This window comes from Gavia stellata, chromosome 1 (assembly GCF_030936135.1).
Source record: "Gavia stellata isolate bGavSte3 chromosome 1, bGavSte3.hap2, whole genome shotgun sequence".
Taxonomy (NCBI): Eukaryota; Metazoa; Chordata; class Aves; order Gaviiformes; family Gaviidae; genus Gavia; species Gavia stellata.
In genome coordinates this window covers 55,411,552-55,434,417 of record NC_082594.1, presented here as the reverse complement: position 1 = coordinate 55,434,417, position 22,866 = coordinate 55,411,552, and the positions used below count along the sequence as shown (strand labels likewise).

At 41.0% G+C, this 22,866-nt stretch overlaps 1 protein-coding gene across 1 annotated transcript in view; it reads right to left on the bottom strand.

Moving 5' to 3' along the window:
* The window catches only part of GPC5 (glypican 5), a 772,839-nt gene extending 756,069 nt beyond the window's left edge, over positions 1-16,770 (bottom strand). The window contains exon 1 of the mRNA XM_059824335.1: positions 16,605-16,770. Within this exon, the coding sequence (XP_059680318.1) occupies positions 16,605-16,770 (166 nt within the window). The remainder of the gene's footprint in view (positions 1-16,604) is intronic.
* Positions 16,771-22,866: the final 6,096 nt, after the last annotated feature.

Below are 22,866 nucleotides of genomic sequence, written 5' to 3'. Positions count from 1 at the left end.
ATGAACTAAGGCAAGTGATATCTCTGTAAATCTCTTTGAAGTGGTTTCCAGTAGCAGTTCAACACACAGTGATTAGTACACCTACAAGCCACAGTCCAGGAAGTTGAACACCTTCACTATCACAACAGAAAGTTAAAACTCTATTTAATGCAGGTATGAATCACTGAATTTCTGTGAGTATCAAGAAATTTCATTTCTTAAGTGTTATACTGTGCTACAAGATATCTTTTTCCTCATACAGCTTGAGGTTTTTGAAGGCTATTTATCCTCATCATTTACTTAAGAATGGAATTTCCATATCCTTCAGTATGTACATTTTTACAATTTACAAACTAAGTAATTTCTGCTCGCTGGCTGCCTTTACAGATCTCTTGCCATGTGAAAACATATATATTCCATCCTCCGACATTCCAATTCAGCCAAAGAATGAAAATAAAGCTGCAAAATAACAGTGGTCTATTAAATTATTTATCTATTAGCTACTCTAGTATTTATGTTATGTATGCAAAGAAAATGTTTAGTGTCAGAGCCAGCCTTAAACAAAGCTGCTTGCCTCCAAGCAACGTTAATGAGCATCTTAAAATATTTTTTAGTATGAGTATTAAAAATACAGTTCACCAGTGCTCTACAACCTCAGACTCCATGCAACTACCTATATACAGCCTCCCTCTCCTCCTGCATGCCCCATGCTTCTCCAAGCCAGATTTCCATCCTTTGACCTCACTGACTCCAACCTCCCAATCCATACCAGCTCTCCATACTGAGGCCCCTGCACTGCTGACCACCCCTGCCTTCCTACAGCATTCCCACATTCCCAGTCCTAGACACCACGACCCCACCCCCAAAATACTGAAGGCTCCTCTCATCCCACTTTTCCTCACAAAATAATGGCTTAAGGCTGGCCACATCCAGGATTTAAAACAGGCAAAGCTGGAACTTGAACTACATGAAAGTTTGTTTTTCTGCAACCTATAGCTGTAGCTCTTACCACACTTGTTTAAAAGTTAAATCTTTTTATCAGGGCAGTGGTGATCACTTCAGCAAGCTTTGGTTCTGGAAAGAGATAGCAGGTTACTCAAGGGAATGGGTCAAGAGAACAGATCAGTGGTGCCTGACTCAAGTCAAGAAATGTAAGGATCAAAGCTATATTAATACCACCTGTTCCAGGGGTGAGTTATGCTGCATGTATATAAAACACATATAACTTCAGGTGCAGTAACTCTAATGCAAAATACCTCTAAGTTGACATTGTTTAAGGAAATAAAACACTGCAAGTTTCTATTAATCCTTTTAAATCCTCTTGCTCATGATTAGCTGTCATACTGAATACTAATTAATGTAAGTATTAGCTACAGCAAATGAGAATTTTAAAATAAAATACTGTAAAAACAGCAAGCAGCAAACTGGACTAATATACCACCCACCTACAAATAAATTAAAGGAATGATAAATAAGCCTGCAGCAATATTTACTCATCATACCAGAAAGGTCTATCCACAGGTATGACATGCAGCTCGCTCTCTCCCGTTTTTTTTTTTTTGTTCTCAAAGAGTTTATCACTATCACAGTACAAGACAAGCCAAGGTATAGTCTGTAGTATGCCAGCAGCAATACACCTGACAAACCTCAAGAGAAAAAAATGTTTATACTGATAGCAATATTCACCGTATTGCATTACAACAGCCTTCTTTCTTTTTTGATTACTGAATATTATCTTCTGGTTGTAACAAAAACCAACTCACTACTGTTGAAAAAAGGCAGGCAGCTACCTAGTCATGTAACAGACACTGTAAAAGAGAGGAACCATGTTATTAAGTTGTTCGGACACATTTCAATGGCATACCAATTTCAGACTTACTGTATTCTATATTCCCATATATGTTCTTTAGGTTCTTTTCTGAAAAGGAAAGGTTTTATTTATGTTTGCTTATTTAAAAATTGATTCTCTTTTTTTTAATTATTTGTGCATATGATTTCTCTTTACTAACCTTCAAACAAATCAGCAGAGAGCTCAAAAAGAAAGAATTAGTCATATATCCTATTAGTGTTTGTCTATTGGTCTCATGTTGACAAACCAACCAATTTTACAATTCTTTGCAGTACTTTTTTTTTTTTTTTTTTTTCTTAAAACTCCAGTTCTGCTGTTCCAGGAAAGTCTTTTATCTTCATAAAGAAGTTTCTAGCCAGCATGACTTATCAAGAAAGAGTGCAGGGGGGATGGAGGTCACTTGTGATACTACAGATCTAAGACCAAGAGATTCTTTAACCCAGATGCATGAATTTTGAGGTGTCTGGCACATCATTACTAACACTGCTGCTCAAACTTACATTTGGTAACTAATATATCCATTAAGTACAGCTGAATTGGGACTCTGCAATGGAAATAGCCTATTATGAGAATATTTTTGTCCTATAAGATGGCCTCAAGAAATAGAAGCTGAACAGTTAGGCACAAATTCATCATTTCATCCAATCAGACTAACATCTGGATTAAATTATGAACTCCTGTGTTGCTGAAACCTCTAGGGCTATAAGAAATTTTACTATGTGATACATGTTAAATTCATGACTGACCTTGCCCAAAGTCTGTCTTTGTCAAGAAACATACTCAGCACCTACTTAAGAGACTGACACAGAAGCTAACTCAGAACAACCCTGAGCTTGTCCTTCCCTCAAACCTCCATCAGTTTTATGGGGACAAAAACTCTGAACAAATTATTTCATTTCTAGATATCCAGAAGATAACCCACTGCTCTTATATTATTCTAAAAAGGGTTTCTCCACTCTTCCTGCAATATGCTCCTTCAGTTTACAGTGAGTGCTGAGATTCCTCATGATGGCTTTAGCTTCCAAACCCTTTTATTCTACCAGACGCTGGAAGCAATCATTCTCAACATGCTCCTCCCACTTCCAATTTCACAAAGGAGCCCGAGAACCCTGATCCATTAATCTCATATACCTCTCCTTCATAAATATTTAATGAAATTATATAATTATATAAAATACAAATCTTTATTTTCTAGCACAACTCTCGGCAATTTTCATATTTCTTGATTTCATACTTTAAGTTTAACATGCCTAACTATCCTTATTTTCTTCTTAACCTCAAAAAATTTTAAGTACGATTATAAGAGCCCAACAAATCTGTCAGAATAAGAAACACAGCAGTAGTTTGAGCTAGAATTAAATGACGAAGAGGAGGATAAATTAATCTAGATTAATTTACTAAGCATTGTCTGCTTTAGGACTTCCCTGTGTCGTTCTTCACGAGCTGAAAACATGATTACAAAGAAAGCAGAACTATGCAGTGTCACACTGAAGACTCCTGCACTCTGCTACACTTCTCACAACTTGCTTCTTTGCGGTGATGGAGTGTCCAATATACACATTTTCCAGAGATGAACTTAGACAAAAAAGTAAGCATACCAATATGGAATACATTTTCAAGGCCACAAACAGAATTAATGAATTAATAAAGCACAGAAAGTCTTAAAAGCAGAAAAACTTTGAAGGTTCAACTGTTAATTGGCAGGTGGAACATAATGAATACACTCAAGACTTTTTCAGGGCTAGGTTAGCTATTTTAGTATAGTTGAAGTGAAAAGCATAAAGAATCAGAAAGATAATTTAAAAAATTAAAATCAGACACTTTTGTATTAACATCATCAACGAGAATTTAGATTTTCTAGCTGTTCTCTAGGGACACATATGCAGAGATTGATCACAGTCTTTACTGACTATAGTTTTGAACTAGGTCTGTGATCTTAAATACTAGTCTGAAACATCAAGTATATCTTTTTTAGAGCATCACATAAGTATTTCCATGGTATTCAAAGTATTACAAACAACAGTTCTGACTTTCGCTATGACATACGCCATTCGTTTATTAAAAGAAGCAGCAAGGTTTGTAAGTGGCTGGAGTAAGTTTGACCCAAATGGAGCATAGACAATGCCTTTTTGTTTGTTTGTTTGTTTCGTGTGTGTATGTGTGGGCATGGGGGGAATCAGCTATATGAGACTGGCAGTTAGCTAAATTGCATCAACTATTACTGAAGAGCCAGGGTAAAATTTTTGGCTTGCTGCCCCTTAGGGAAAAGGATGGCAGCAGCCACAAGGCAAGAAAGATAACACAACAAAAACCCAACCAATGAAGCAACCCTCCAAAGAATGCAGAGTGCACACTTGAAGCTAATAATTTGTAAGTTGTGATGTTCCCACTGCTTTTTTTTTTTCTGCTTTGAGTTGTGTGGAGAAGGGCAATGCACAGTAATCAGAGCACACCAGTAGAGAAAAGGGGCTCCTGAATTTTAACGTTGTCAGCACCACAGTGGTGGGACTGCAAATTTAATTTGCGATTTCTTCGGGAAGTATGAATTCTGTTAGGTAATTATTGGTCTGGGCTCTGCCTGGCCCTGGGCACATCTTAGCTGTGGGATGCAGCAGCACTCTCCAGATACGGAGTCCTCCTCGCATGCGTGCTGGCCATGTTTCAGGTCCTTACTGAGCACCAGGCACTTGACGTCCCCCTCCAGCACAGGGGTAGGAAGATTTACCCACACGGACTATGAGGGAGCTTGGACAGACACCAGCCACTGTAATTTCAGGACTAGTATACACTTTGGTTTAGTTGTTATTGTAGCGAAGATTAATTCACTGATGTTAAAAAGGGGAAAGTGCTATAGTTGTTTAGCTTCTAGTATTGATTAAAGTCAGTGACATTAAACACACACAGAGCTATCACGCTTCTTCCCAGAACCCCTACCCTGAAAATGTAAAATGTTAAACCGTATATCCTCTTGATTGGCTTTAGGCTCTATATTTCCTGATCAGAACTTATTTTTGTTCTTTTTGACCTTCCTTTGAGAACACATTTATCACAGCAAGGTCATTATGTTCAACTCAATTCTATTCCTAGTGCAGAATAAAAAGATTTTAAAAAAAGAATGCCATGTTTTCTCATTTCTGTCCTCAGTTGTAACATACACCAACTTGTTTGACTAGCAACATAAAAGCATTCACATTTTACAGGGCTGAATCAAATTAGTAAGTTTTTTGACGTTTTTTCTTTTAATTAAGAGGTACAGATTTCTTGAAACTACATTTTTTCCTCAGCTCTTACTTAAAAGACAACAAGTCAAGCACAATATAGGCATTATGTGATGTGTTCTAATTTAAGTTAATGCTTTTTGAGATTATTTAAAACTAATTTAATTTATTCTTTTTCAGACAACCTATTTATTAATTTAAATATGCAATAAACCATTCACCACCCTTGGCAAAGCAGCCACTTCAGAAAAAAAAAAATTCACCATGAGTATGGTCAAACATTAGAACAGGTTGCCCTAAGATGTCACAGAGTCTCTGTCCTCGGAGACTGGGCACAGTCCTGAGCAACCTGCTGTAAGCTGACCCTGCTTTGAGCAGTGGGCTCCCCTAAAGGATCTCCAGAGGTGCCTTCCTCCCTCAGCTGTTCTGTCATCTGTGACAACAGCAGTTGTTAACACCAGAAAGGTGCACCAAAACTGCAAAACCGCCTGAGAGAGTCATTTGCCCAAAACTCATCATGCTGAAGAGGAAGATGACCATTAGCTGTATCAAACATTAACTGGGGAATTACAGGGGTTTTGAAACAAAGGAGTGACCTTGGCAAGAAGCACAAACATTTCTGACAACAAGAAGAGATGGTGGAGAGGAAGCAGGAGCTGTCGCAGGGAGTCTGTCCCCGCTGGCAGTGCCCATGGGGCACCCCGACCCCTGCCCAGGCCAGGCAGTACAGCCTCCCCATGGGGCGCCGGGAGCAGCCTGCACCCAGCAGCGGGCTGGCAGCACACAGGGACCCCACCTTGCGGTGCAGCAACACCTCCTCGCTGGGGGGGTGCATCAGTGGGGTGCTGGGAGCAGCAGGGGTGCACAAAGCTGGGGCAGCCATGTCTCCCGCAGGAGGGGTGTGCACCCAGGGGAGCCTGCATGGCCGGTGTGGGGGTTGCATGTAACCATGGTGGGGTGAGGGGACTAGAAAGTTTTGGAATTAGTTAAAGAAAAGTGCTTAGAAATTTGCAGGTGTTTATTAACATTTTGTGTCTAGTACTGTGTTTATCCCTTGTATTACTGATATTGATCCTGAATGTACAGTTAACTATTCAGTATAAAAGAAATGGCAAGCAACAAGAAAAATGACAAATTAAATAAACACAGACACACAAACACTAAAAAGCAGGTGATAACAAGGACGGTAACAAAGAACAGAACTTGTCAGCCACTGACTGATGGGCTATAAAGGAACTTGAGTCTTTAAGAGAGGGTCAGCCTGACCATTGTACCTGATGAGGAAGGGGAAACAAGACTAACCTGAGTATTGTTGGATACTTGGGACTGTGGGAAACTTACTATGCGGTTTCATAAGGGGATGTGGGACTGTACAAAACTCCTTATGGGATGTTTAGGGTAAGAGCCAAAGGTGGGGAAAAGGTGGGATGAGAAGATAAACAAGCATGCAAAAATAGAGGGGAAGGGGGGATAAAAGGGGTTGGTCACATGGAAGCAAGACCAGTTAGTATACTTACTTCACTGAGTACTGCACCTGAGCACCACGGTCTATTCTATCTTCTTAATAAAGCCTTTTCTCTTAACTAACTAACTCTTAACTAACTAACTTAACTAACTTTTCTCTTAACTAACTTTTATGTATAATTTTACTCTGTCCTATTCGTGAGTGCTGCAAGATCTACATACCAGCAACCGGAGAGACCAGGGGCTATGTGCATGCTTAGGTGTGAGAGGTCTAAATGCCAGAAACAGCAAAGACCTCAATGTGTTTATATTTCCCTGGTGAATTTAATCCTGTGTGTGTTTGTGTAATTTGCTAGCAAATTTCAAAATGGAATAGCCACTGAGCAGGAGAAGGCCTGCAAAGACTCAGTGTCTGAGCCAGTGGTGGGTAAGGAGGCCCAGAGTCTGGGCATGGGTATTGGGAAGACAGAGAGCCCATGCTAATATTGAAGGGATCTGCATCTGTGGAGGAGCTTATGAGACAAATATGCAAGTGCACACATCTGTTCGCTAGCAAACATCAAGCTGCACTAACTTGATGGAGAGGAGAGCAGGAGATTGGCATAGCAGTTAAGGGGAATCAGTCATGGATATTAGACTGGGAGGCCGCAATGCTGACATTCAAAGGATCCATGAATGTGGGTGTGCTTGTAAGTTGGAGAGGGAGGGCGTGTTTTCACTAGTGAACTTCACTAGTGAACTCTGAGTGCACCGAGCAGGGCTTCAGCAGCCAAGAGGAGTTTCAGCATCTGCTGGATTTGGCAGTTCCTGTAACATCCTTACCACTGGGAAACAAACAGGCAAAGCTGGAACTCTGCACATGCCCAAAAGAACCAGACACAGTTGGATAACTGAGACCACTGTGCAGCAATGGACAGATACAGGCTTGTCAGGAAAGATGAGCAGGGAAGAAGGAAGGTTGCTCTTCATCTAGAGGATCAGGTTGAAGGTATGGAGCAGACAGCCTGGTTGATGGCATGTGGTGACCCAGGACCAAAGAAGAGCCCAGTGAGAATGACATTGTGGTATGAATTTGATACAATGCAAGCTCAGGATAAGGAAGTGAATTGAGTCTTCTTTAAAGCAAGATCCTGGTTCTTATGAGAGACTTTAAACCTCACAACAACTGTTGGAAGTAGAACACAGAGGGATGCAAGCAAACCTGGAGATTTCTGGAGGGGACTGGGTACAAGTTCGTATCACAGAAGCTAGATGGGTCAACCAGGTATGGCACTCTTCTGGATTGATACTAACAGAGAAGAACCACCTACTCATGGGGAAGGTAATCAATAGCAGTCTTGGCTGTAGTGCCCATGAAATAGTGCAGATCAAGATCCCAACGGGTGCAAGGAAGGAGAGTAGCAGAGTACGGACCCTGGACTTCAAGTGAGCAGACCTGCTTATTCAGGGAACTGGCAAATGAGATCGTCCGGAATCCAGCACTGAAGGGTGAGGTTGCTCAGAATAGTTGGCAGGTCTTTAAGGACCATCCTTTCTTTGTCCAAGCAGACAGTCCATCCTGACACTCCAGTGGGTAGACTTATGAAGGGACAGGCTTGGGTAAATGGGGAACCCATTACTAAGCTTCACTGCAAAAAGGATGTAAATGGGAGGTGGAGACATGGGCAGGTTATAAGGGACAATATAGAAACATTGCCCAGGTGCGGAGGAACGGTGTTAGGAAAGCCAAAGCTCGACTGCAGTTGAAAATGGCAAGAGATACCAAGGGCAAGAGCTTGTACCACTATCTGAACAACAGAAGAATAAACCAGGAATGGTGGGCCTGCTACTGAAATGAGTGGGTGATTTAGTGCCCATGGATAAGGCTGAGGTACTCACTCCCTTCCTGGCCTCAGTATTCACCAACAAGCCCAAGCCTCTGTGCCTGGAGACATGGGTTAAGTAGGAGAGGAACCAGCAGTAGTGGAAGAGGATTGAGTGTGGGATCTGTTCTGAAATCTTGGCCCATACAAGCTTACGGGACCAAATGAGATGTATCCAAAGGTGCTGAGAGCTGTTTGAAGTCATTGTGAGACCACCCCGTTATTTTTGAAAAGCTATTGACCCAGTGCAAGTTCCCAGTGATTAAGTAAATGTTGCACCTATCTTCAAAAGAGCAAGAATGTAATTGAGTAAAGTGCAGGTCAGCTGGTCTTACTTTGTTACCTGGTCTGATAATTCCGTGTTAGACTTCTACATGTCCAGAATTATTTCTAGGTTTGGAAACGAGGTTTGGAAAAGTTTTTCTTCTACAACATAACATAGTCTTTACAATTCACACTACTCCAGACAATACTATAGTGGACGAGTACTAAGCTCTTCAATAAACTTATTACACAGTCTAGATACCAAATAATTTAAGAAATAAAAATAACTCTAAAAGGGCTGAAAAGAGAAACTCCCAACTAGATATATTTTTCTTCTCTTACATCACTATAGTCTTACGGTTTTCTGATAAGTGACTCATTAGAAAGACATTATACAATTTTGTGCATTACAGAAGTCTCCCCAACAAAACTGCTCAATCTTCAAACTTCAACACAGCTTGTATATGGGCCCAAATGCCAGCAGGAGATTTACAACTATTCCCAGTGAAGAATATAGCTGTGTTGAGTTTGGGAAAGGTTTTGTTTTGGTTTACAAAGTATTTAAAAACAGTAAAAACCCACCTTACTAGCATCTATATAAGATGACCTACCTTACCCTCCAAATCTTAGCAGATAGTAGCTATATATAAAAGTCCTCCTTCTGCTTGGAACTGAAGATTTAAGAGAGAAAACTTGGCAACTTGATAATAACACTTCACCTCAAATGCAAATAACATCATGTTGCATATAGCATCATTTTAGTCAATGGCATTGTTGTATAATAAACCATAATTTCATGATCAGAAGTGTGTAGCTGAGCTGTTAAACCAAGCAAAAATTAGAAGTTGTGAGTGCTATTCCTCATTCTCCTACTGACTTGATATGTGACTCTTTCACAAGTAAACAGTAGCTTTATTTCTTAGAAGCAATGATCTCCTTTTTCCTACGAGGTTCAGAAAAGCAGATCTTGCACAAAACCTCTGTGTCATTTTTCCAATATGTACGACCTTTCAACTACCACGTTTTAGTTATTAACAAACAATATACACAGCATCTGCTCATATGCAGTTCCATATGTAATAGGCACAGACATGCATAATACTTGTTTAACATTAAAATTAAATAACCTAAAGATCAGCCCTATTACCTGAACTGTGCTTAATATTTTAAGCAAATGTTAGGCACTACTTAGCTTTCAAACCTTCCACACTTTGCCTCTTGTAAAGCAGGAGCTAATATGGAATTTTATCTAGGCTTATTATGGGCTTTAAAATAGCTTCCAGAAGACATTTAGACTTTTAGCAAAATGCTAAAATAATAATGAATATTTGTTTATGGTTTCAGCTGACTCTTCAATATTCCTTTATTCCCTAGATTTTATGGTAAGTATTTTTTTAAGCAGCATCTTTTTAACATGGATATCATTCCCAACCCTAAGGGAACTTTTTTTATACTTTAAGACTGCTAATCACGTACATATAAACTACATTTTATTGACCTACTTCTGTTCCAGCTCATTAAACACAGCTGCTTTCAATGGTCAGGAAAAAGTAACCAAATACAACATGCAAAAGAACCCAACTGACTAAAAACGGAGTGGTTGCTCAAAATCCACAGAGTGGCTTTGGAGTTGTTTCTTTATAGAGCTACAGAACAAGCAACAGCTTGAAATACAGTGAGAAAACATTTTTTGCACCAGTAAGGAATATTGGCTCTTTTCAGTACCAAATTCTGAAGGCTGGACACCGCGACCTATTTTTAGACAAGATCACAAGACAGCGAGAAGTGAAATAACTTAGCCTGTAATAAATATATATTAACATAAGCATATGTATACATAGTAAACATAGTATCAGAAAGGTTTTACAACTGAAAAAAATCTACATGGGTGTAGAAAAGACAGTTCAGCAAGAATAAAATGTAAGTATTCTGAGATACTGGTTTACCTATTTCCAGAAGATCTGGAACTGATTTCAAACTTTCATTCATGGTCTTAGCCATACAAATCCATATTTTCAGTACCTTGAGATAAACAAGAGCTGACAGGATGAGCATGTTAATTGCCAGGAAGAGAAAATACCAGATGTGTGGTTAATTTCTGCCTGTCTACTTAGACAAATACTTCCACGAGATCAAATCCAGAGTCTGAAAAATCCCAAAACAGACCTAGGATTGTCACGATAAACAGTCTTTTAAAAGCCAGCACTGAAACGCCATAGGGCCTGGAAGCAGTTATTCAAACCAGTGGTTTACTGCAAAATGGATTTGTAACCTGTAGCAGACATGAGTGCTCCCTGTGCTTGCCCTTTAATATCTGTTAACTCATTTTTGTTACAAGCACCACTCCAGACTTAGCATTAATTGCCATCATTATGATTGCAGTAAAGTACTTCAGCATTGCTAAATAAAAGAGGCAGGGATCAGACTCCAGCATCTGGCCCTGACTGTCCACACTGCTGAACTATCACCTCACCTCCTTCTGTGGCTCTGTTCAGATGCTGCCAGGATTTCTCTCAATGCAGTGCCCAGCTGCACTTCTAGAGATGGTGCATTCTACATATTGCTTTCAGAGGACACCATAGGCAACACTGTAGTATAGGTTTGGCTCCTTCCTAACATCCTCTAAGACCATCCTCCTACTAGCAGGCACCCTAGCAAAGTATAGGCATCCATCCATATATCCACACTACAGCTCACGGCACAAAATGTGCATTCATGTTACACTACACTCCTTGCCTGCAAAAAGCCTTCGTATTTTTAAGACTGCTTGAATTGCGGTGGAAGAGAACCCTAAAAATCAACAGTGCCTTGGCATTACAAGAGCACGATACTGGATCTAGAGAAGATTCAAGGGCAAACCCATCTAGCAAGGACAGTCAGTCCCTTCTACAGGATATCAGCCTTAAGCAACGTAGACATGAGCCACTCTATTCCACTCAGCAGAAGAACCAGGAGTTGGTCCCCTGTCCTCTATTTAGCAGTATGGACACCACCTTCCAGGTCATCCCAACCACATCAAGTCCTAAGGCTACTGAGCACTGTTGTCTTCCTATAGAAGCTGAAATACGGGAGATAGAGATGGGGAAGGTGCTACGTAGTTGAGCCCATTTTTTTATTGGTTTTAATCTCAAAATTTAAGAATTGTTTCACAGTGATTATTTTGTGGATCCAGAGGTGAAATACTACTTGCATTCAGAAACCAACAGTGTATGTTCACACACAAAAAAAAAAAATATGTTGTAGGCAACAGTCTTTACAAGAACAGACGTGATATAATGAACATCAATAACTGATATGACAAAGCAACTCACTTTTCGTCTCTGCCTAAATCCTTTTCCAGAGATCTGAATGTCAGTCAGACAAATAGTGTAACTAGAAGCACCCCTGCCTGTACACACCAAAAAGGAAAAAAAATTCTTGATTTGACTTCAGATAGAACCAAAATCCAAATTACCTGATTGTAAATCATACTAGAAACCCAAATTAAAATTCAGAAATTATCTTAGAGTTGCATCGAAGTAATCTGATCGGGAATTCAAACTGACTTCTATTGCTACTTTAAGCTGAATTAGCAAGAATATTTCTAACTTGAATTAACAAGAGTATTACATACCAACTTTTTCTGAGATTATCTCATCCTTCAAGCATAGTTGGTCTCTCATATTCAATTTCATATGCATAACAATTCTCTATCAAAAAACTTTTGCAATAAAATTTATACTAATCACAGAGCCTTCACTCTTCATTATGTTTCTTGTTCTCGCAACTTCATACATGACCTCCCAAAGGTTGCTGAAAAGCCTGGATTGATTCCTAAAAAAAAAAAAACGCAACCAAAAAAAAACCCCAAAAAACCCTCCACAACAATGAAAAGAACCTGCTGAGAACTTGTAAAAATTTCTCTAGCACTATTTTCCACTTCATCAGGAACTGTTTGATTCTACAGTTCCAGCAAATCTAACATTTTTCAATAAGCCATGGAATTCAGCATTTTGGTGCAAACAGAAGCCTGACAGTTTGTTCATTCACATACCTATTGGTAGCCCTTTGTCAAGAAGGCATGGGTGACTGGTTTAACGTCCATCCTATTGTGCTGTTCTACCAGTTCTGAGAGAAGGAAATCAAAGAAGAAATCATATTTGCAACCAAGAGAACGAGGACAGTTGAGAGCTCCCATATAATCTGTCTGAAAAATTAGCAACTGAAATCAGCTAAAAGCTCTACCTTTAGTAGTATATCTGAGGTAAGAGAGTGGAATTCTTCAAGAAAGTTGTTTAGGTTGCAATACCAGAAATTGTGCATAGGAAATAAAAATATGTAAAAAAAAAAATGTATTTTGCAGACAACAACTATTTTTTTAAATAATCCAAGTCCTATACATACACAAAAATAAAATAAAAAACCCAAACCGTTGAGGCCTTTTTATATTTACTTCATGCTTTGCATATTGTTTGATTCTCCATACAATGAAAAGGGTCTTTTAGGACTTTTAATTATTGAGGTTCTTCTGTACAGTCCCAACAACATCGCACTTGTCACGCAGAACCAGACAGGAAAAAACAAAGTACTTTTGCAGCTAACATTTAAAATCAGTATGAAAGTGATAAATGTTTCAATATAGCATGTGATGGGGCTGAGCGTAAGTCTGTACTATAGTTCATAAATCACTGCTACAAAAGATTGAGCACAGTTAGCCAAGTTTCTTCATTGCTGGGGGGTAGCAATAAAAATCTTGGGTTTGTTAAAGATATTCATTTATCTTTAATATTAGTTGCCAATTTCAACACCATGATATCCTGTGTTATGTGAATGATAACACAAACTCAAATTTGTGGTTCCCAAATCCCTTGATCACCTTTGTGCATCTATCTGGCATTTTTGCATACGGTGATAGAGATATTTATGCTCCTTTAAAGATACATGAACTACATACAATCGTTGCAAAACTTATATAAAATAATGCAGTTTTTTGAACTAACATATATTCAAAATATGGACACATGGCAGTCCCCGAATGAAACAGAATTACAATTTGCATGATTTACTGATACAAGGCTACTTACTTTTTATTACCACTAAGAAGAAGAAAAAATATAATTGTGAATGCTACAGTCTTTTAGTATACACAATAAAAACCAAGGCCAATATAAGCCATCTTCTTCCCTATAATTTCATTGACTGTAGAGGTAGCCTTACACTGTATCCAAATCCATACACCAACCAACATACCCACTTTTTTTCAGCTAGTGATCCTTCCCCACATAAAAGGTGAGGTTCAGCTTAAGCCATTTAAATGAAGGTGTCCTTCTACAAGCTAGGTCTGAGGTATCACTAAAATAAAGAAATGTAGGCAATACAATACAGGCAAAGGACCTACGCAGCTAGCTCTGAAGTCGACACCTAATGTTTGATAGCTGAGTAGCTCCTAGATGCCACTGGTTGCGCTGACTGTGCAGTGCAGTTGCCCACAAGGAGCATCTGAGACGCCAAAGGTATCCCACCCACCGCCTGCTGCCGCTCCAGAAATAGGTCTCTCAGAGGTATCACATCTGCCGGCCCCATGGGGATATTCCAGACACGCCAGGGAAATTCAAATGGTGCCAGATGCCTACACTTAAGCGACTGAACTAAGCCTTATAAAGGCAGCTTTGACACCTATTTTCACAAGTGGACACCTACAGAAAGTGTTTATATGCGTCTGTGTGTGTGTATTATACACAAACACATTTCTAAGTGCCATCGGGAAAGGTTTTAAAATATTTTTCACTTCTTGCCTTAAAAGGAGGTTTAATATAGAAGTTCAGTAGCAAAAGTGACATTTCTTTCCTCTTCGCATTATGTTTCCAGCCTACGAATACCTTTAATCACACCTAAACCTTCTAAAACACTCATTTAATCCCCGCTTTCTTGTCATCTCTAATTCTGAATAGATTTTACTGTTCACAATTATTTGTTTCATGTTCTTCTGATATCAAAGCCACTGAGAGCGTGAACTCTGACGCTTGTACTTGGCTCCTTGAGGGCTGGTGTTTTCTGGGCTGCCCACAGCAACACAATTCCTTCAAAGAGCAAAAGGCTGCTGACCACACAGCTGTACCGCACCTCCTGCCGACTGCTGCTTGCAGGGGCAGCGGCAGAGACAGGAATTCCTTTATTACTCTTATAATTCAAAACCAGCTTTTGCTTCAGGAACAGGAAATACAGAAAAGTCAAAAGAAGAAAATGAGAGTGGTGTTACAGAAATACTATAGGGGAAGGGAGGAAATCAGAGAGCAGCACAGAAGAAACATACATAAGGTTCTTTCCTCTTGAGGCAACATGCTTCCTCCCTGTCCCCAGTATACAAGTGGATGTATGGTATCAAAATAAATTACAATGGCAGAGAAAGTGTAATAGTTTCACTAGCCTATGGAATAAGAAGAACATAGATAAACTGATACTATATCATTCATACTGATGTTACTCACACAAATAATGAACACAAAGATTTAAATCACTGACAGGGCTTTGACTCACATTTCACTTTCCAGACATCTTCATTTTCACAGTACCTAATCAGGCTTTCCAATTAAAGTGTTTATTTTCTTTTTAATGAAGACAATAATAAAATCTTTAGGTAAGGACAATGTAAGAAGACAACGCATGTTGTCAAATGTACTGGTAACCTAAATACAGTACTTTGATTTGTAAATTGTACACTGTAATATCAAGTGTGTTAAGTTTCGGATTATCTGTTATGTTTAAAATTAGAGTCATAAAAAAAGCTGTATTTTGAAGTTATTCCTTTAGGAATAAACATAGTATGCTTTATCTCAACTTGCAGAGTTAATAAAAACTACACAGATTATCTTAAAGAAGAAAGGAAGATGCTATTGATATTTTAAAGTGAGGGGGATGTTAATTCAGCTTTTGTTGCACTGAGAGTCATTTTCTGTCAGGAAAGCACTGACTCACATTTAGTAGTTAACTTTTCATCTAAACATGAACACACTTTACAGATACGTGTGTAAAAAAGAAAAGCATTTTCCAGCCCTATATCCCTGACCCCGAAGATATCTGCATTTTAATTTTGTGATTAGCCCCACTGAAATCAACTGAGGTTCTCACAAGGGTGGAAACAACGCCCAAATCTAAGAAGGTATGTCTTATTACATACAAGCTTTGTCACATCATTTGGTATCTACTTAAAAAAGGTTCATTGCTGATATAAATGGTAGGATGTACTCAAATTGCCATTACTTAAGTCATTACTTTCCCGGGAATTTTATTCAGTTACAGCAATAGGCAGACATCCAGCAGAGAAAACATGCAGATCCAACCACTTGCAGTCGTGTAAATCATTCTCATTTCACACAAGAGTAACTCCACCAGTCCAAGACGCAGTTCAGTGGCTCTCCCCTTCCTTCAGGGTTTGCACGGGCACCGATATACCTGGGCCTGCCCACGGAGGGCTGAAAGCCGGGTGACCCCCCAACTCAAGCTGGCTCGCTCGCTCGCTCTCTCCTCTGCGCCGCACAATACGGCATGGAAGTGGGCGCAAGGGCATTTTAGGCAGGTGTCGGGGTGTTCCAGTTTCTGCAGGGCCCACACCCCGAGAACAGCATTTTCGCTCTTGAGTAAGGGGCCAGGCATCCCGCGCGGCACGAGAACGGCACCGTCAACCCCCCAATGTAGCTACAGAGCCAGGTCCGCCCGCACGCTCCCCCGCCGCAAGGACGCGGGCGGGGGGTGGGACGAGGTGCCCAGCGGAGCTGCAGCTGGAGCCAGCGAGCACCGGCGAGACCCACCGCCGCCTGCCCCGCCGCCGGCACCACCCACTGATCACCGCCAGCGGCACCAAATTCAAACCCGCCGTCCCCGCACCCAGGCCGGGCAGCCCCGGGCGAGCCGAGCAGCCGCCGCAGGCAGCCCCCGGCTCCCGCCGCTCCAGGCGCCTTCTGCCCCCGGCAAGTTCTCCCCTAGTTTTACCTGCCCGCGGGGACTCCGGGATGCCTCTGAGGGGGCCGAGCTGCCGCAGCCGGAAAACTTTCCGGACGCCCTCGCAGCTCGGCGGCGGCTCCGCAGCCCCCGAGGCGGCGGCCAGGAGCAGGACGCCAAGGCTCAGGACGCCGAGGCTGAGGCTCTTTGCCCCCATGGCCCACTGGCCGCCGCCAGCTGCAGCACAGAGCGCGGCCGAAGCGCCCCCGAGCCGCCGCCGGGCCCGCGTCCACCGCCGGCGGGGGAGGCTGCCAGCACCGCCCCCGCCGGGACCCTCCCCCGGGCCGGGCCGGCCCCCGCCGGCTCCCCGCCCGCTGCCCACCCCCGGCGCCGGGGGCGGCAGCGGGAGGGCGCTGCCCACCGCCGGCGTCGCGGTGCCTTCACGCCGCCCCATCGGGGCTTGGAGGTGGGCACGGCCCCTTTGGGTAGGGGAGGAGACCCCACGTCCACCCGGGGTGGTGGGGGTGCGGGGTGGGGAGGAGGGACCTACAGGGAAAGGAAGCAGTGCATTGGGAGGTAAGCAATAGCCGCAAAACAGCACCAGAGAGACTTAAAATTTGTAGTGCTTTTAGGAACTATTCGCAATAGGCGAATACAAACTGGCAGTAACATGCACAACTCAGTTTGGCTTCAAATGCCAAACTTTTTGCTTTTCTGACAAAAGTCTTGAAGAATTCAGCTATCTTCAAAAGGTCTTCAAAAAATTTCAGTTTTCTTTGGCAAAGTGACAAAGGACCAGTTTACAAAACCCTCTCATGTCTACAACCCAAAGTCCAATGGTATCCATCAGAGCAGCCAAGGAAGCAGCTGGGATTCATCAGGTTATCTTTTAAAAAGCTTCCTTGATGCCAGAGTTAAGAATCCCCTCCATGCACAAATCTAAATGTCACACCTTACCTTTTATAGCTGGAAATTGTTCTTAGTCAGTTTTGAAGCTGCTGGTGGTCATTCAGCCCTGTACAGCATCAGTTTAGCCCAGCTTTCACTTAAAAATAAATCTTTTCTCTGTGGCAGCAATTTCAACAGAAGACTGCAAAAATAGTTCTAAGTGTGAACTATTCCATGCATCCATTTGAATAAGTGTAACAAACTGACACAAGTGATTAAAACTTGCACTAGAGATCAACCATTTCTCTGCTGAGCAAAGCAATAGAAGAATGGCATTATGTTATCGTTATCCAGTCTACTGAGTGACAGTTCATAACCAGCGGAGAGGACTAGTATTTCCCTTTTTTGAATCATCTATACTCCTGGACTTGGCAACTTCCTTCTGTCAGCAGGCTCCAACATATATTATATGAAATGTCCTTCAATAGAATTTGTTCTACTGTTCTTATACTGTTGATGTACAAAGAGTGAACACAGATGACAGGTTACAATCTTCTTGATACAGCAAACTACAACAAAAGACATTTTAGGCTCTTCATGAGGAAAAAGAGGGGGAAACAGAACAGGGAGTCCCACTGCAAATAAAAAAAATTGGGTTAGATGAAAAATAGAAATAATAAAAAATGCAATACCTTGTGTGGAAGCTGGTAGTAGGCAGCAAACCCTTTATCAGTCAGCAAAACACTCTTTCTTAAATAGAACGCTTATTTTTAAATATTGAAAAATATCTCTGGGGAAAACAATCCAAATATGGGAGCCAGAGAACATAGGATCTTATTCAGCAACTTGAAGACGGTAGAGGAAGTTCTGGGAATCATGAAATGCCAACCTGAACACCTAGTACAAGATGTGCAGCACTCACAATAAACATAATGAAAATAAAGTATTAGCAGACAGGGAAAAATTCTTGCAGGCTAAGAAATATAGACAAGTATTCCTACTTAAAAAAAATAAAAAATACAAGTTTCTCGTTTACCTCACAACTGCACAGAAGTTTGCCAACAGCAACAGATTAAGTTGGAAAACCTCTAGAACCCCATGGCTTTAAATTGAACCGGTACTTCCTCCCATCTTCCACTAGCAGCAATTCAGAGAAATCTCTACCCTCCAATTCTACAGGCTGAGGGAAAATGGAGCTTTTTGGTAAGAAATTGAATACACATGTTTTAACTAGCTCTCTCAAGATGTGGAAGATTTCAGTTTAGTCCAAAAGGTGGGGTGGGTTTTTTTTTGTTTGTTTGGGGGGTTGGTTTTTGGTTCTGGGTTTGTTGGGGTTTTCTTGTAACTTTAGCATGGGGACTGTGAAGGAAATAATTAACTTTGGCTTAATTATGAGATTGAATTTAATTTTCTTGCAGGTTTTATGTGTCGAAGCTTCCCTGATTTTAGTGTTAAAACATATTTTAGCTAACAAGTTTCCTGAACCAAATAGTCTAGAAAAGGTTTCTGCATATTTGCAACCATATGCACAAGAAAGGGACTTCTCATTTTACAACAAGAATATATCTATATATATACATATGAAGTTTATGAGAGAACGTTAATATTGGCTAGGCTTGTCTCTTTTCTTAACCAAAGCCTTGACATGTGCCCTTGGTGGCTCCTCATGGATATCTAGCTGTCAGCTCAAGATGACTAAAGAATACCACTTCCACAAATTCTCCCTTGACTCCTTCTCTTAATCATCATGAACAATACCACTATACTACCTGAAACACTGGCGCAACACCAGCGGAGGTTACACCTTCAACTCATCCCTCTGAATCACATCAAGCTAAAATGAAACTTGCTGTTATTTTTGGCACACAGCACCAAGTTTCCTGCTCATCTACATAGATGACATTCTCCTTTGGGCTGTCATCTTCTAACTACTGAAAATGCTTTATTTGGCTGTGCCATCTTCCCTGTTTGCACCCTTTCTGAGCGCTACTACAAAAATAACCTTTCTGACCTGTCGCTTTGGCCACATCCACTTTCCCCACATTCTTTTGTGTCAAACACAAGTCGCTTGGCTTTAACTGCATATCCCTTTACTGTTCCCACCTCAGGATGCAAAGGGGAGTTTCCACTTCCAGAGGACTGCAGCACCTGTCTCCATCTCCAACTTCTGAAATGATCAAATATTTTTGTGGTATTTCCTATTTTGTCTCATACATCTGGAAGTGGTTCAAATATTCCATTAAGCTGCCTCATTCTTCCAAGACACTTTTCAAAACTTTCTTTACTGTAAGTCTTTTAACTATTATTTTTATATGTATCACAGCAATTAAGGAAGTTTTCCATTAAGAACATGGACTGTTGTGTTGACTAGTATGTTCACATCATGTCTCAATGGCAAATTCTACCCACCTCTTTCTGGTCTAACACATGCTCTCTGTAACCTCTTGGTTCTGATACTACCCTTTTGCTTTTTATACAGCTTTTAACAGAGCAAGGATCCTAGCACTCAAATGGAGTTCCCTGAGGTTACAGCAACAGCAAAGGTGAAAAAAAAAAGAAAAAAACAACAAACAACAACTTTTTCTTCAGTTATACAGAACTATTCCATGATTAATATGGTAAGTAAAAAAAAAGTCCTCTTATTTTAGGTTGGAATAATTAAGCTAGTAAACTAGAACTCAAAGCTACACAGCATTCAGATTCATAACACTACCACACTCTGTTATCAATGACCCCATAAACTTACAGTGAGGCCAGTAAAACTTCACACACAACTCTAAGTTTAACTCATGTAATGGTCCATTAACTGCAGTGCTAAAGAACTGATACTACTATTACAGAAGTTTGACCTGTTACTTGGAGAGACATTCTCCAAGACCATTTATTTTTCTTTAAAAAAATGAATTATGAATTTTAACTGAAAAATCTTTATGAAATCTCAGTGAGAAAACAGTATTTGTTTCCTGCTTGCAATTACAAAGAATTGTTAGCCGAGACCTCAGGTAGGGACAGATGAGAGAGAACACTAGGGAAGTAGTTGCAGGCCACAGAGGGGTATCATAGACCATCAGCATTGCCTACTCCCACCCCCAAGTGCATAACAAATGCTACTCTACTATTATTCTGTATTCCAATGTAAACTTCAGTTGCTGCTTCCTCCAGTGCATTACGGTCCTAGCATCCCTTGTGTCCCAATTCCCTGCCTCTGTAACTCCTCACATGTTCATCTTCCCAGTGAAATCAGCAAACCACTGTCAGCCAAAAACACGCCGGCAGACCCAAAGAAGCGTTACTGCTCGCGCCACTACCCGCTAACCGTGTCCGTTACGCTGCTCAACAGGGTTTGGTCCCACTCGTTATCAGCAACAGCCGCCCGCTGGGTGTGCCCCGCGCGGGGCTGCAAGTCCCGGGAGCAGCGGCGAGCGCTGCCCACCGCCCCCCGCGCCAGAAGCCGCCCTGGGACAAAGCGCGGGAGAGCCCCTCCACGCAGGGGAATGGTCCCCTCCCCGTCCCTCCGAGTTACATTGCTCACAGCTCTGCGTTACTGCCTTTTCCCTTTAAGTGAAAGGGAAGGTGTTTTAAAAACGCAGACGTTGCCCCGTGACTGCACAGAGCGAGCTTCAGTTCCTCACAGTAATTCTAAGTTCAAGCATTCACTTCGGAGTACTGTACCCAGAATGTAATTGTACATATATTTTCATAAAGGTTTTATTTTTTTAATAACTTATACTTCAAGCATAGCTCAGCAGCCAGATATTTACTTTGAAAAGTACTTCTTGCTCTAGGTACACTGTTTCCATAGAGACTTCCTCAAGATACTCCAGCGTGAACATTCTTAATCTCCTGTTGTCTTTTCATTAATATCACATCTTCCTTGCAGGATAGTTAACTCAGGCCTGTACAATTAAGACATTAGCAGAAAGAACACCTAAGAGGGAATGCCCAGTAGAGGAGACTGCAGCAAAGAAAAGCATCAAATTCTACAAAATACTAGCATTGATGCAGAGGAAGAATCTGCTGTATAACTGGAGGAAGGACAGTCCTGCAACCTGCTCCTAACATGAAAGAAATCTGCACCCAGCATCAGTTTAGCAGCATCAGTATTACAAAAAGCCAAACTTCCATGGATATTTAAATATTCTTCTTTGAAGCATCAACATTTGGTCATGTCTAAACACAGAATACTCAGGGTGTACCTCTTCTTTTCCCTACACGCCACAAAGGGACAGTTGTTCACATTTTATAAACTCTAATTCAAGTTTCATCGTGCCTGGAGATGTGAATTAGTTTGCCTTAGTCCACATCTGAATGCTCACAGTATTTTTACGTCATCAGAACAATGATGCCCCAGGAGACCCTGCAATCAGAAACTATTTGTTCAACAAGAGGACCAGGCACCATCTTAGTAAGTTAGCCGGTAAGTCAATATGCACTTGTATAAACACTCCTACTGTAAGTGGTATCACTCACAACTTCTGTTACTGTTCCTCAGGCCCCTGCAACTTGGGAAGCATTTACTCAAACTCTGTAGTTGATGCCCAGCTTCTCAGTTTTTGTTGGTGTATAAAACACATTAAAAACTATTCCTAAGAGGTATAAACCACATGACTTGAACCTAAACAGAAGATACTTGATGCTTCAGCTGCTGCAACTGGACCAAAGTGTTTATAGTGTACCAGGTTTTAGCTTTCTGTCTTTTTTCCCCCCAAGCAGGTGGGGAGGGACACACAGAAACGTCCAAAAAAGTGCAGCCTGCCCCCCCCCCAAAAAAAAAAAAGGAAAGTAAGTCTTTATTGATTCACTAAGTTCTGAACAACTGTAAATCTCAGAAATGTCTCAGTTTTGCCTTGCAATTATATGTGTAAATCTTAACTAAACTAGCTCCACGGTAAGTAACAAGCTGAAGTCACTTTCATTCTACTTAGAAAAACAGTAAAAAAATTAAAAAAATATGCCTCTCAGGACATTCCACTAAGACAATAAAACCCAAGTTATAGCATCCTTTAGAACTCCAGACCCTACCTTACAGTAGCCTGCCACTTCCACTAGTCATATACAGTATTACAAACTGATATTCAAAAATAAAGGGCATCTATGTTTTTTCTTCCTTTGTGCCCCTGCAGCCTTTGACATACAGGTACCTCAAACAGCAAAGCTGGAAGATGATGTGTTTGCCCATAGTGTTATTTCAGTCCTCATAGAAAAACCTTACTCTGAGATGTACAAGCCTTGCTGGTGTTTTTTCCTTCAGCTCTCATGTTTTTCAAGGTGTGGTTTATTGTCCATAGAACAGAACTGAAGATGATCCTGCCACAGCTCTCAAATTTAATTCTGCACTGAGTTTTGCCCTTAGGGATCAACTTTTTATTCCTTCCTAACTTCCCTCCACTGAGTCCTAGCTCCCAATTCATGCAACATAATCCAG